The following is a 14,040-nucleotide window of genomic DNA, read 5'->3' on the forward strand; positions in this document are numbered from 1 at the left end:
CAGGCCGCCGCCCCTGGAACAAGACTTAACACACACATTGAACACGAGAAAGATCAGTGTGCCTCCTGCCGCGGCCATCACAGGCGGGCAGGCCCCACGCGGAGGCCGGTTCCTCTGCCTGCTGCGTGGCTGGGCGGCCCGGGGACTGGCACTTCAGGTCCACAAGGGGTGACTGTGGGCACGACAACTTGTCTGACCTCGGGGTGAGGGGAGGCAACGTGGCCCGAAGCGTCTTCCCACTTGAGTCCTTCATCACCAGAGGCCAGCGGGGGTGCCAGTCGCTCCTGAGAGGCTCTGTCCCTGGGTGACCCTGCCGACCTCACGGCCTCACGTGGGAGAGGGTCCCTGCTCTGCTCCGACGCTCGCCCGGGGCGGGTGGCACGGCCGCTACACAGTCGTCTCGTTCTTCCAGGGCCCCGTTCGGATGTTGCCTGTGCTGTCAGCACCGTAAGGCACGGCTTCGCACACGTCGCCCTTGAGCAACCCGTTCTGGCCAGGGCCCCCGAAGGGCAGGGACTGGGTCCTCTGGAGCATCTCAAAGTGGGCCGGGCCGCGGCCTACCTCCCTGCCGGGCCGTGGGGTGCAGCCGTAGAGGGTGGGACTGAGGTGGCCACTCTCGGGCTGGCTGACCAAGGGGAAGGGGTCACCCTGGGCACAGCAGGCCAGCGTGTGCATCCCCGCGGGGCCCTCGAGCGAGCTGGCGGGGCTGTCTGTGCGGGAGCTGTGGGGGCTGCCGTCCAGGCTGGACGGGATGTGGTAGGCGTACTCCTGCTCGGCCGCGGCCGCCCTGTGCCGGCTGAAGTAGTGAGGCTTAGTTCTGCCCTGGAGGCACCTGTGCAGGTGCAGGTCGTGCCCAAATGCGTCCTCCTCGTGCAGGTGGACGTGGGCCATGTCCTCCATCAGCTGCTCGCAGTGCATTTTGGCACAGCAGGGGGTGGCCGGCGACAGGCAGCTGACGTGGCTCTGGGAGGCCTGCAGGTTGGTCATCTTGCAGTGGCTGGCCGGCGGGTGCCCAAAGCCCCGGGGCTTGCCGACACAAGGCGAGTCCTGCAGGCAGGCGGCGTGCCCCAGTGCGTCCCCGTTGGCGTCGAGCGTGTGGTGGGCGCCGAGCTTCGAGGCCTGGGTGTCCCGGCGGGAAGGGCAGCACGACCACCAGCAGTGCCACACATCGTCCCGCTTGGCGCAGTGGTGGATGAGCACGAAGAGCCCCAGCGTCACGCAGAAGGCGCCGTACAGGCAGCTGAAGACCATGTCCAGGAAGTGGCCCTGGGACACGGCCAGGGCCCCGAAGGTCCACGTGGCCGTGAACAGGAAGAGCGTGAAGGCGGTGGCCCGCAGCTGGGCCTTGAGCGAGTGCTCGTTCTGCAGCAGCGAGGCGGCCAGGGTGGCACCGGCGGGCGCCATGCCCGGGGGGGCCCTGGTGCCGTGGCCGGCCTCCAGCCCCGTCAACCGATGCTGCTCGTCCGTCCGCTCCCTGAGCTCGTACCGGCGCTCCGGGTGACGCCGCAGCTGGACGTAGGTGCCCAGGAAGTACACGCAGGTGACCAGGGTGATGAAGGCCGCCGGCCCGTAGAACGCGCCCAGGCTGGGCTCCCAGGCCATCCAGCAGCTGCGGGAGGAGAGCGGGAGGAAGAGGAGCTGGTGAGGGTGTGGGGGGCGGGGGGAGACAGCTCCAGGACCCCGAGGGCCTGCTGAGGGCTGTGCCGTGACCCGAGCCCAGCGTGGCACTGCTGTGAACGTGGGAGAGAGATTGGCCTTCCCGGGGGGCAGGAGGGGTTGGCTGTGGGGAGAGAGCCCAGTGCCGACTGTGCTGCCTGCACCTGAGGTGCCCGTGGAAGTCATTACTGGGCATGGCCAACTGGTGGCCTCAGGGTCAGGTGGTGGGCAGGGACCCCATCCCGCCCACCAGGGCCAGCCTGGTGCACTCAGGCTGCTTTGGAGGGCCAAGGTTGGGGGAGGGGGGGTGGGTGTCCCAGGCCCTGGAGCCTGCGGGGCTGGGGGTGGGCATCCTGTGGGGAATGCGAGTGGGGAGGGTCAGTGAGGTGCCCTGGCCTGGACAGCGTAGGGAGGGCCTGCGGAGTCTGGCTCGGCTCCTGTGCACAGCTGGGTCCACTCTGCTGGCCTCGGCCTGCTGCCCAGGTGTTATTGGTCCCCCAGGCCTCTCCCATCTCCACGAACCGGCCCTCGGTCCCCAGGGGGAAACTGGGTCCGTTGGAGAGGAGGACAGCTTTGGGCGACGAGGCCTTGTGCTGTCACCTCATGGGCACCTGGGACAGGCTGGGCAGCCCAGGACCCCTACCCTGCCTGGTCTCAGCAAGGCCGCGCATTTCCAGGCTGCTGCAGTCTGTCGACTGTGAGTGTCTGTGATCAGAGGAGGTGCTGGCTGCAGCTGGGCACCTGTAGCCAGGGCGACTGGAGCTTCGTCAAGGGCCACCCTCAGCCCCTCGGTGTTGGTACTCACTATGCCGAGTCCTCGCCCTCCGTCCCGTAATTCCTGATGTTCGTGGCAGCCGTGACTCCACAGATGATGAAAGGAACCCCTCCACTGAAGAGGTAGAACCTGCCGGAGAGCAGGAGGTCGCTCACTGACCTTTGAACCCAACTGGGTCCCCCCCAAGGACAGCACCACCTTCAGGGCAAAGGAGGGAGTGTGGCCCAGGGGTCCTGGCCAAGCAGCTGTCAGGCAGGGGTAGTACCAGCCCCACTGACCAGGGAGCCACTGCCAGGGCCTGGCCTCTCCTCTGCCCCCTCCCCGCACTCCCAGCTCGCTGGCTGCTGCCCCCCTGCAGAGATGGCCCTGGCCAGGCCCCAGTGCCAGGCTCCAATGAGGAGACTGACACGGGTCCCAGGTCCTTGGGTGGGAGCAGTCACTTGTGGTGACCCCTGGGGACTTTGCCTCCCAGAATTCTATACCCAGAAACACACCCTTCAGAATGCAGGAGGAATAAAGACAGATTGTAATAAAAATAAAACTAAGTGTCCAGCTGACTTCAAGAAGTGCTAAATGAAGGCCTTCAGGCTGAAGGGTTATTGTACCCGAAGGACACTTGGAGGAAGCAAGAACATAAAAATGCTAAACAGTAGGGTAAATAGAAAAGACTTTGTTTCCTCTTAACTTCTATAAAACACATATGACTGTTTAAAGAAAGAATGTTACCTCTACCTGTGGCATTTATGACATACATAGGGGTAATATACACTGAGTGGCCAGATTATTATGATCTCTGAACGCATAATAATCTGGCCACTCAGTGTATATCCTATATAATAAAAGGCTAATATGCAAATTGTCCCCTCGACCAGGAGTTCGACCAGCAGGCAGGCCGGCCAACCGCCCATGTCCCCTCCCCCTGGCCAGGCTGGCCAGACCCCACCCATGCACGAATTCATGCACCGGGCCTCTAATATATATATATATATATATATATATATATATATATATATATACACACACACACACACACACACACACACACACACACACATATACATGCACACACTGACTGGCCAGTGTATATACTGAGTGGCCAGATTATTATGCGTTCAGAGATCATAATAATCTGGCCACTCAGTGTATATGGCATCTCCAGCCTAAGGATGGTGGGAGGGGAGAGGGTCCCCATTCAGTTGCAAGGTTTCTAATGCAGTTTACATGAAATAATAGAATTTTCACACTGAACAGGCTGTGAAGAGGCTGTGGATTTAAATCCCTGAAGCGACCACAAAAAATTAGTAGGCAAAACACTAAGAGATAAAATTAAGAATTTAAAAATGTTAAAATAATCCAAGAGAAGGAAATAGAAGAGGAAAGGAAGAACAGAAGAAGAAAAAAAGGAAGTAATGCTCTAGCCGGTTTTGCTCAGTGGTTGGAGCTTTGGCCCATGGACTGAAGGGTCCTGGGTTCTATTTGATCAGGGGCATGCACCTTGGTTACAGGCTCAATGCCCATATGAGATGCAACCAATCAATGTGTCTCTCTCATATTGATGTTTTTCTCTCTCTGTCTCTCCCCCTCTCTTCCACTCTGTCTAAAAATAAATGGAAAAGATATCATCTGGTGAGGATTAACAACAACAACAAAAAGTAAAACAGAAAACAAATAGTGAAATGGAGATCTAAATCCAACCAAATGAAAATTTCATTAAATTTTAATGGACTAAAAACTCCAAAGGCAGCGATCACCAGAACTGATTAATAGCAATAAAAAAGCAAGCTATTTACTGTCTACAATAGAAGCATTTAAAATACAAAGGCACAGAGAGATGGGAAGTTAATGGATAGAAAAAGCAGTCCACATAAACCATGACCCCAGAAGGCTGGAGTGGCTACATTAATAGCAGATAAAGCAGAGTTTAAGAGAAAAAGATAAAGAGGGACATTTTGTAATGATGTCAGTGTCAGTTTACTGGAAGTCATGGCAACCATGAATGTGTGGGTACCTAGGAAAAGATTTAAACTACATGAAGCAAAATGGACAAAATTAAAGGGAGAGACAGACAACTCCAAAATCATAGTTGGTGATTTTAACTCCCCTTCCTTAGCAATTGAGAGAACAAGTAGTAAAATAAATAAATAAATAAATAAATAAATAAATAAATAAATCAGTAAAGAAACAAGATCTAAACAACAGTATCAATCACTTTGCCCTAATTACTCTTTCTAGAACATCACAACCAATAAATGCATAACATTTGTTCTTTTTAAGTGCACATAGTCTGTTGATCATGACAGATGACATCAAGAAACACATCTCAATAAATTTAAAAGGATTGAAAGCATACAGAGTATATTCTCTGATCACAATGAAATTAAGTTGCAAATTAATGACAGTAAGATAACTAGGAAAATCACATCTATCTGGAAATGAAAGGATGCAACTTCTAAATAATTCATGGATCAAAGGAGAAATCAAAAGGGAATTTAGAAACAATTTTAAACAGAATGAGGAAGAAAATACAATATAAGATTTCTGGGGTGCAGCTAAAGAAGGATTCAGAGGAACATTCATAGCTCCATCTGTGAGGAAAAAAGGAAGGTCTAAAGTTCACTGACATAAGATTCCACCTCAGCAAGGCAGAAAAATAAAAAATCAAAGTAAATAAAAAGGAGCAGGAAGAAGGAGAGAATAAAGATAGGAGCAGAGGTAAAGAAAAAAAAAAAGTCCTGCATGTAATGTACAGCATGGCGACGATAGTAATACTATGCTGTATCTCTGAAAGTTGTTAAGAGAGTGGATCTTAAATGTTCTCATCATAAGAAAAAAAGTAGTAACTATGTGGGTGATGTTGCTAAGAGAGTGGATCTTAAATGTTCTCAACATAAGAAAAAAAGTAGTAACTATGTGGGTGATGGATGTTAACGAGACCTATTGTGGTGATCACAATATACACGATCATTATGTCCTGCATCTGAAACTAATAATTTTATGTCAGTTACACCTCCATTAAAAAAAAAAAAAAAGACAAAAGTAGTGAAAATTACCAACGCAGAAGTTGATTTCCTGAAACCATGAACAAAACTACATAGCCTGAGTCGGCTGATCAAGAAAAGAGAGACTTGCAGTGTCAAGGAGGCGGTTTCCCATCACCCGCCCCACAGGCACCGAAGGAGTCAGAGAGCGGATGGTCCCGACTTAGGATGGTTCTACTTATGATGTTCCAGCTTTATGATGGTGTGAAAGTGAAACGCATTCAGTAGGAATTGCGCTTTGAAATTTGAATTTCTGATCTTTCCCTGGCTGGTGATGTGTGGTATGAGGCTCTCTCGTGATGTTGAGCGCAGGGTGAGCGGAGGCTGCCGTTAGCCACGTGATCACGAAGGTACCAGCCCATTATCGGCAGTGTGCTGTGTTGCCAGCGTTTTGGGGTATTGTGTTCTGAGCATCTGTAAGGTGGCCTAAGCGAAGCTATGATGTGCATAGGTTAGGTGTGTTAAATGCATTTTCGATTTAACGATATTTTCAACGTACGATGGGTTTACCAGGATGAAACTCCATCGTAAATACAGGAGCATCTATATGACACACAAGTGTATGTGAATGATTCAGCAACTTAGATGAAATGGATAAATTCTTTGGGGGAAAAAACAACAACACCCAACAAATCACCAAAATGGAAACAAGAAGTAGAAAGTCTGAATACTCTGTGTCTAATAGAAGGTCGACTTCAAGATCCACAGGCATCTAACAGAGAGACTCAGGTCCCGTGGGTCACGTCTGAGGAAGGGACGACTGGGTCTTATTTAGGCTCCTCCAGAAACAAGTGGGGTGTGGCACCCCCTGACGAAGTTTGAGATTGGTATCCAAACCAGACAAGGACATTAAAAATGTAAATCCCCTGACATTCTCCCCCATAACACATCTCTGACAGTAAATTAGCGAATGACATGTAGGACTTCATGGAAAGGATAAAACAAGCGTGCTGTGGGGCTCACTCTGCTCAAGCCTGTGATCCCCATTGGCCCCGTGGCCCAGCCCACAGATGTCCCCCTGGCAGCCGGGTGGGGGGAGAGGGGGCCGCATTGCTAAGCTGTGGCCAGCTGGGGACCGTGTGCCCTGGCCCATTCAGTGCTGTCGAATGTTCTCCCTTCCCGATGGCTGCAGACTGTCCCTGTGGGACCAACAGGTTCTCCAGCGAGCGGAGTGCTAGAGGCTGACAGGCCCTGGGCAGGTTCAGTCCCTCCCGTCTCGGGCAGTGTGGCCCACGGGCACTGCCCACTGGGTGCTGGAGAGGTGCTGACCCGCCCTGCGGCCCAAGCCTTCCTGGCCGTGCGTCCTGCAGGGTGAAGTGCTCAGGTCCCTCCATCATCTCCGGCCAGGCCCTCTCTTGCCTCTTTTCCGCCTTTTCCCTGAGTGTTCCAGCTCAAGTCACTCCGAGCCCTGGAGCCGAGCCCTCGGGAACAGGGGCTGAGCACAGCTCCTGGGCACAGCCCAGGCTCAGACAGCAGAGGGCGCTGGAGGCCTGGGCAGCTATTCTTGCTGCCGCCGCTGGGTGGTCAGAGGTGTGGAGCCCCCTGCCCCGGCCAGTGATCGCTTCCTGGTGGAGGTGGCCCCTCTGCACCAGCCTCACGTGCCCCTTGGCTCCAGCCACGTCCTCTGCAGTGAGGTCGGCACCCTCCTTGGGGGCCCCCAGGTCACAGCCCCTCTCTGTGCTCATATGACGTTGGATCCCATTTGGGTCGGTGGGGTTGCTGTCTTGTTCCCACTGACACAGCTCCTAGCAGAGCCCACACGCCTTAGGACCACGGGCTTCATGTGCTCCCGTGTCTCCGCACAGTCCAGCCAGGGGCTCATCTGACCGTAGGGTCGGGCAGCCTCCTCCTTCTGTCAGGGGACAGTTTCTAGAAAGAACCAGTGAATCTGCATCTTGATGAAACTCCAACTACTGCCCCGACAGTGTTCTTGGGCACACACAGGGTGAGGACGTGCGGCCACTTGGGAGGAAGAAAGAGCATGGGGTACTTGCTGACTGGCCACGGGGTCACCGCGGAGCGGCACAGGAGCCAGGGCTGGCCCTGGGCACAGGGACTCTTGGTCTCAGGACGTGGGGGAGGGGGTCTGATGAGTAAGTGGGGTGGGGTGACATTCCCGGGGGAGAACGCGGAGTCGGTCCCTGCTGTGAGCACCGCTGTCCCCGGCCAGTCTGTGGACACCCTGAGGCAAGCCTTTCACCCTGGACTTCGAAGCTATCCCACCACCGGGGTGCAGTCACCTTGAAACCAGCAATTTCAGCAACTGAGCTGCCTTGGTTTCCCCAGCTAATGAGCAGGTCTCTTAACTCAGAGACCCGTGAATAACTGAGGCCACTACTGACCCCCATTGGAGCCGAGTGCACCACGGCCCACCCATGGCGTGGAGCTCAGCAACACTGGACGGACACACTGGCCCAGACCTGCTGGCCAGGCTCTAGCCCCAGCTCACTGCCTGCCCCGGACCCCCTCCCCCACCTGAGCACCCCCAAACCCCGGCCACATCATCCTAGGGCCACAAGTTTCCTTGTGAGCCACTTTGCCTAGATTCCAGCATCAGGTGCGGGACTCCCGGAGCCTGGGGGATGGGTGGGACATAAATGTACTCGGGTACCTGAGCAGGGGCTGCTGGGAGTACGGTGGCTGGTCTGGGCCTGGGCAGGGTGGGACCTTCTTGGTCACCTGCTTGTAGATGTTCCTGGCGGTCACGGCGATCCACAGCATGGTGCAGAGCGTGCAGTAATGCAGCACGATGCCGACCTGGGGGGCGGGGGAGACAGGTCAGTAGCCGCCCGCCCGTGCACTGACCTCCCTGACCCCCTCCCCACTGCACGTCCCAGAGCCGTCCAGCCCTCCCGCTCCCCTGCGTCCTCAGGAGGCAGCTCAGCAGTGACAAGAAACGAGGCTGCTGGAGGCACCCGGCTCCTTGGTTCCAGCAACACTGCACGTCACAGGGGTCTCTGAGCTCAAGGGAGATGCCTGGGCTGCAAAGGAGCTTTGCAGGTGTGTTAGCTCAAAGCCGCTTGGCTCTCCTGCAGAGGGACCGGCTGGGAGCCCGTGGGCCTGTGCGCCTGGCGCGTCTGGGTGTGTTCTACCAGGGGCCGGCTACATGGGCATCTCTGAGCAGCACGCACACCATCCTGCAATGGGGCCTGTGTGCACCGGTCCCTGTGGTGGGTGTGGCCCAGGCAGGGACTCGGAGAGCTCCAGGTGCTGGGCCCTCCGCACACAGGAGCCCACCAGGTGAGGTGGTGTGGTGTGCAGCCGTGGTCTCCCAGATGCCGGTGTTTTGGGCACTGCCTGTGAGATCGGCACCTTCTGGATCAGACGCCCAAGTCCCCTCCCTGTAAGTCGGAGTTGCTTGTTACTATGGAAACAGCGCCAGGTCCCCATCGCCAGCACTTACTGCATTAGCTAATCACGCAATCCACGCTGTCTCCACCCGGTTCTAGAGAATGAGGTTACCTTTGAAGTAATAACCTGACACTTCACAATGACAAGTAAAATATGGCTATAATTGGGAAGGACATGAATGTTTAAGGAACACAGAGATTCTCTGAGTAAAGCTAGCATTGCACCATCATAACGATTTATGAAGTGCAGCGTTCAGTTTTCCTTAGGAGAAAACTCCATAATAATTGATGAGAACATCGAGGAGGGGGGTAAACACCAGAATTGTATTTCCGGTTTTGGATAAGCTCCTGCACGTGGGTGAATCCAGCCTTTTCCTCGGCCTGACCTCCATCGGGCGTCAGCTGCATCCTATGCACGTGGCCTTACCCACCTGGCTGACGGGGGAGGCGCTGGGAAGCCAGGGGGCCAGCTCGGCACCAGGAGATGCAGGGTGGGGAATCACATCACCTGGCCCTCGACTGAAGGAAGGTCTGACTTTCTTTTCAGGAAGAAACGGAGACACGTCCTCAGAGGCGAGGAGGGTGGGGAGCACCCAGAGCCGGGAGGAGAGTGCGGAGGAGGAGGTGGGGCTGAGCCTCATCCTGACCGACTCAGGCTGGACACATGGAGAGGTCACGGGGACCCCGCCCTGGCTTCCAGACAGCACCCTAGCGCCACCCCACGCTTCTGGGCCCAGGGCAGCCCTGACGCACATCTATTATGTGAGGACAGCGCTGGCCGTCTGTCTGTGTTCATGATGTCACTTTGTACTTTAATGAGGCGCACGGTCATTTTCTGTTGCCATGACAACCGGCGGTTCTCTCTGCCATTCGGAGCTTGGACCACTTCTCATACATCACTCACTGTCACCCAGAGCGACACTGGACAGGGAAGGCTGGCCAGAGGGTCCTGTGTCGGTCACCAGGGTCGTGTGTAGGTGTCACTGGTCAAGGTGGGGGCCAGCCTGGCTGCCTATAATGAATTGGCTCATGGGAGCTGAGCAAGCCCCAGATCTGCAGTCGGCAAGCTGGAGACCCAGGAGAATGGCGATGTAACTCAGTCTGTGTCTGCATCTAGAGGCCGGAGACGGATGTCGCAGCCCGAGACAGAGGTCTTTCTCACTCAGACTTCCATTCTATTCAGACCCCAGCAAACTGGACGAGGCCACCGATACCACGATACCCTCCACTCCACTCGCCTCATCCCAAACACTGTCCCGGACACACCCAGAAGCATGTTTGGCATGCCTGGGTGCCCAGGAACCCATCGAAGGGACACAGGAAGTAGCCATCACCCCTCCCTGTGCCTCCTGGTCTCCTTCTGCGGTGAGTGGAGGAGGGACCCCAGCCAGGTGAGCCTGGCCTCACCTCTGCTCTGCATCTCGTTTTCCCTGACACGCTGGTCAGGTTACTGCTGTCTACACGCCACTGGAAGGCAGGTCCACACAGCGAGGGAGCCGGTAGGTTTGATCTCAGCTGCACCCACAGCACGCACAGGCCCCCAGTGCATTTTTGTGAATGAATGAGTGAATGAATGAATGGTGCCCTGATACCTTCTGGCAAGGTAGTGGGGAGATCAGGACAGCATCTGCAGCGGAGCTCAGGGCTGGCTGCCTCGGCTGGGGTCCTACGGTTGTCACTATGAGAGAATCGAGCGTTTCTCACATGAACATGATTTCTACAGGTCTTACCTCTGTGGGTGTTTCTACATCTGCCCCCACCTACCGTGCACCCCGGCCAGGCCCTGGGTGCCACGCGGATGGCTAGCAGACACAGATGGCTCCCAGGTTTTTTGGGGGGCAAGGGCTCCCCAGTGCCATGATGACTGGGCCTCTGAGGGGGTGGGGGTGGCTGTACCACCGTGATTCTGGTGGCTCCTCCGCACTGGGCCTGGCTCGTGGCACTCGCGTGGAGACGGGCGGACATAAAGGTAACAATCCATGCCACGCCTCTGGATGGCTCCGCTCCCCGGCAGCATTGCAGGCGGAGTGTAAATTGGATTTCCCGGGGCGCTCGCCTCAGTGGTTTCCATGCCTGTGGGAAGGCGAGAGGAGGCAGGTCTGCCCACATCGTGCTGTTCAGGTTGGTGCTGGATGGCTCATCTTGACACCGAGTCGCAGAAAAGTGGCGTCTCTTTCACCGGGAGCCTAGGGGCTGGGCCCCGGGTGCCAGGGCTCTGGAGCAGGTGCTGTCTCATGGGCCTGATGCTCCCTTGCGGGCAGGTGGGCGTGGAGAACGAGAGCTAACAGCCCGATTATCCCCTGAGGTACCCCTGTGGGAGCAGCATCTCACCGACCGGTCCCCAGGGTGAGTCTGTGCAGGTGGACAGGTCGCCTCGTGTGGACAGACAGCCACCGGGGTCAGCGCCGGTACATCAGGTCCCAGGTGGCGAGGCTGCGGCAGCACAGCCATCGATGACGGCTTCACAGCAACCGAGGCTGTAAGGAGAGCAGCGGGCCATCCCCGTGGCAGCCGCTGCCAGAGCTCCCTCCATGTGGCCCGGGCGGGCGTGCCCACAAAGTGGCAGAAACCGAAGGGGTGGTCCTTGGGGGGATGCTCTGTGGGTTGTGGAAGGGCCTCTTCTGAGCCCTGTCAGGAGCCGAAGGGTCGTTTACGTTTCTCCCTTTTCACCCGAGAGGGGGCAGGGCGGACTCTTCCGTGGCCTCCACATGTGTCTCTGTGGCCTGGATTCCGTGGCAGCCCACTGGTGACAGTTTCTACTGCCTGATTATGAGTCTCGGCATTAGCATCCTGGGATTCTTACCTGGACGGGGGAGCAGGTGGCTCGTCCCCTGCTCCCGCCCCACCAGCCGCTGCAGGCAGGTCCCTGTTCCTGGACAAGCCCTGTTTGTGGGACAGTGGACTTCTCATCAGCCTGTGGCTACTTCAGGCCTTGGAGCGAGTTGGTCCAAGTGAAAAATACATCCTATATAATAAAAGCCTAATATGCAAATCGACCAAAAGGCAGAAAGAATGGTCGCTATGACGCTCACTGACCACCAGGGGGCAGATGCTCAACGCTGGAGCTGCCCCCGCCACTGAGCCAGAAGCTGGGCTCACAGCTGGCGAGCGCAGCGGTGGTGGCGGGAGCCTCTCCTGCCTCCGTGGCAGCGCTAAAGAGCAGCCAGCAGAGCGGTAAGGAGTAGCGAGCAGTAAGCAGCGAGGGCTCCCAGACTGTGAGAGGGTGCGGCCCGGGCTGAGGGACCGCCCCCCTACATGAATTTCATGCATTGGGCCTCTAGTTATTTATATGATGGAATGCTGAGCAAAATAACTAGACTCACCTGGGTCTGCAACATGGACACACTGGATGCTGGACCATCCCATTCACGAGAAACACCCGAACAGATACTCAGATATGATTTTATACACAAGACAATGACCACAAACTTCCCCTTTGGCGGGAGAGGTGATGAGCCCTTGATCTATATCAGAAGGAAGACCGGGTAAAGGAAGACTCACCGCCTGGCACAGGATGGGGTACTTGGTGCGGTTGATGCCCCCCGCGAACACCGTGAAGGTCAGGGCTGCGTGCAGGCAGAAGTTGAGGAGCGTGTGCCTGCCCTTGCGGCTGATCCGGATGGCGCTGGGGAAACACAGGTGTGTCGTCAGGAACCCGCCCCTCAGCAGAGTGGGCGCGAGCCCTTCACCTGCGTCTGTCCACGTGGGAACCGGGAAGACCTCTGGGCAGAGAGACACCCCCCAAGGACCAGATCAAGGGAAAGATGGACAGACCGTGCGGAGTCCACCCTCCGTGTGTGGCTGGTGGGTTCGGTGTTAAATCCCCCTGGAGCACGAGGACTGGAAGGGTTTTTGAGAAATCTCTTATAACCTTGAGAGGAGGCCGTGACAGTGACCAACTGCACGGCGACCCCATCTCCACGCCAGCACTGGACTCGGACGCTGCCTATGGCTGTGACCACACCTCACCCCTGGCTATGGCCACGACTAAGATTACCTAGCCCAGTGGTCGGCAAACTCATTAGTCAACAGAGCCAAATATCAACAGTACGATTGAAATTTCTTTTGAGAGCCAAATTTTTTAAACTTAAACTTCTTCTACGCCACTTCTTCAAAATAGACTCGCCCAGGCAGTGGTATTTTGTGGAAGAGCCGCACTCAAGGGGCCAAAGAGCAGCAAGTGGCTCGTGAGCCGCAGTTTGCCGACCACTGACCTAGCCTATGCTGACAGCTGTGCCTGTGGCCACAGCCTTCCGTGGCCGTGTACCCACCCCACGTCTCTTCCCATGAAGGTGGTTCTGTGGTTATGCCACGGCCCAGGCTTTGCATTGTGGGCTAGACCCTGACCATGGCCGAGACTCCTCCTCACATTCCCCAGGGCATCCTCAAGTGATGGGGACACAGCCAGGTCGTCTCCTCACTCCCAGGCAGAGGAAACCAGCTCAGAAGAGACCTGACTAGACTTCCCTTTCTAGAAAAAAAAAAAATGCAGACGTGCCTGAGGGTCTGCCGGCTGCTCCAACTTCCCAAGGACACGGGCCCTCGGGCGCCTGAGCAGACGCTGTGCTGTTGGAGGAAGAACTTACTTCACCTGATTTACCTGATTTGATAAGAACATGGACACGGGGGATGGAGGGGCTTCGCTGTCCCCAACACTCAGTCACCCCCAAGGCCACCCAGGCTGGGCAGGCTCAAGCCGGCTGGCCACCTGTGAAGTGCCTTCCAGGGACTTCTTGCTCCATGAGGGTAGGAGGTCTCCCTTTGGGGTTTGCACTAGGCGGGGAAGCGGGGCGTCTCAGGGCAGAGGGGGGTCTCACCTCTGGTGCATGAGGTAGGTGATGACGGAGGCGAGGAGGCAGAGCAGCATGACGGCCGTGCAGGCGTACACCACGGGGTGCAGGAACTCCCCTGGGTGCTGGGGCAGGGAGAGGACACTCTTCAAATCCTGGAAGGAACACAGAGCAGACCCATGTGAGCGACGTGGCTGAGAACCTGTGTGCGTGGCAGAGCCCAGCCCCTCCCTGCAAGTCCCTGGAGGCATTTTCGGAATCAGGGGGGCATTTGCCGGGTCTCAGCAGAAGCAGGCACCCTGCCAGGGAAGACCCTGCTCAGGTGAGTGCTCAGCAGGTGGAGCCACGCCTCATGGGCTGCCCACGCGTGGCTTCCCCCTGTAGGGGCGGCCCAGCTGGCCATCTTTATGGGGCTCCGACAGCCCTTGGTG

The 14,040-nt window shown here is 56.4% G+C and overlaps 1 protein-coding gene across 1 annotated transcript; it reads right to left on the bottom strand.

Moving 5' to 3' along the window:
* Positions 1 to 387: 387 nt before the first annotated feature.
* ADGRA1 (adhesion G protein-coupled receptor A1) lies at positions 388 to 13,758 on the bottom strand (the record flags this gene model as incomplete). The annotated part of the gene is made up of 5 exons (XM_079792938.1): positions 13,637 to 13,758; positions 12,321 to 12,444; positions 8,081 to 8,226; positions 2,462 to 2,560; positions 388 to 1,609 (listed from the first exon to the last, which is right to left on the bottom strand). Exons 1-5 carry the CDS (start codon positions 13,684 to 13,686, stop codon positions 388 to 390), a joined length of 1,641 nt encoding a protein of 546 aa, XP_079649064.1. The 5' UTR covers positions 13,687 to 13,758.
* Positions 13,759 to 14,040: the final 282 nt, after the last annotated feature.

The sequence above is a fragment of the Cnephaeus nilssonii genome (assembly GCF_951640355.1).
Source record: "Cnephaeus nilssonii genome assembly, chromosome: 16".
Taxonomy (NCBI): Eukaryota; Metazoa; Chordata; class Mammalia; order Chiroptera; family Vespertilionidae; genus Cnephaeus; species Cnephaeus nilssonii.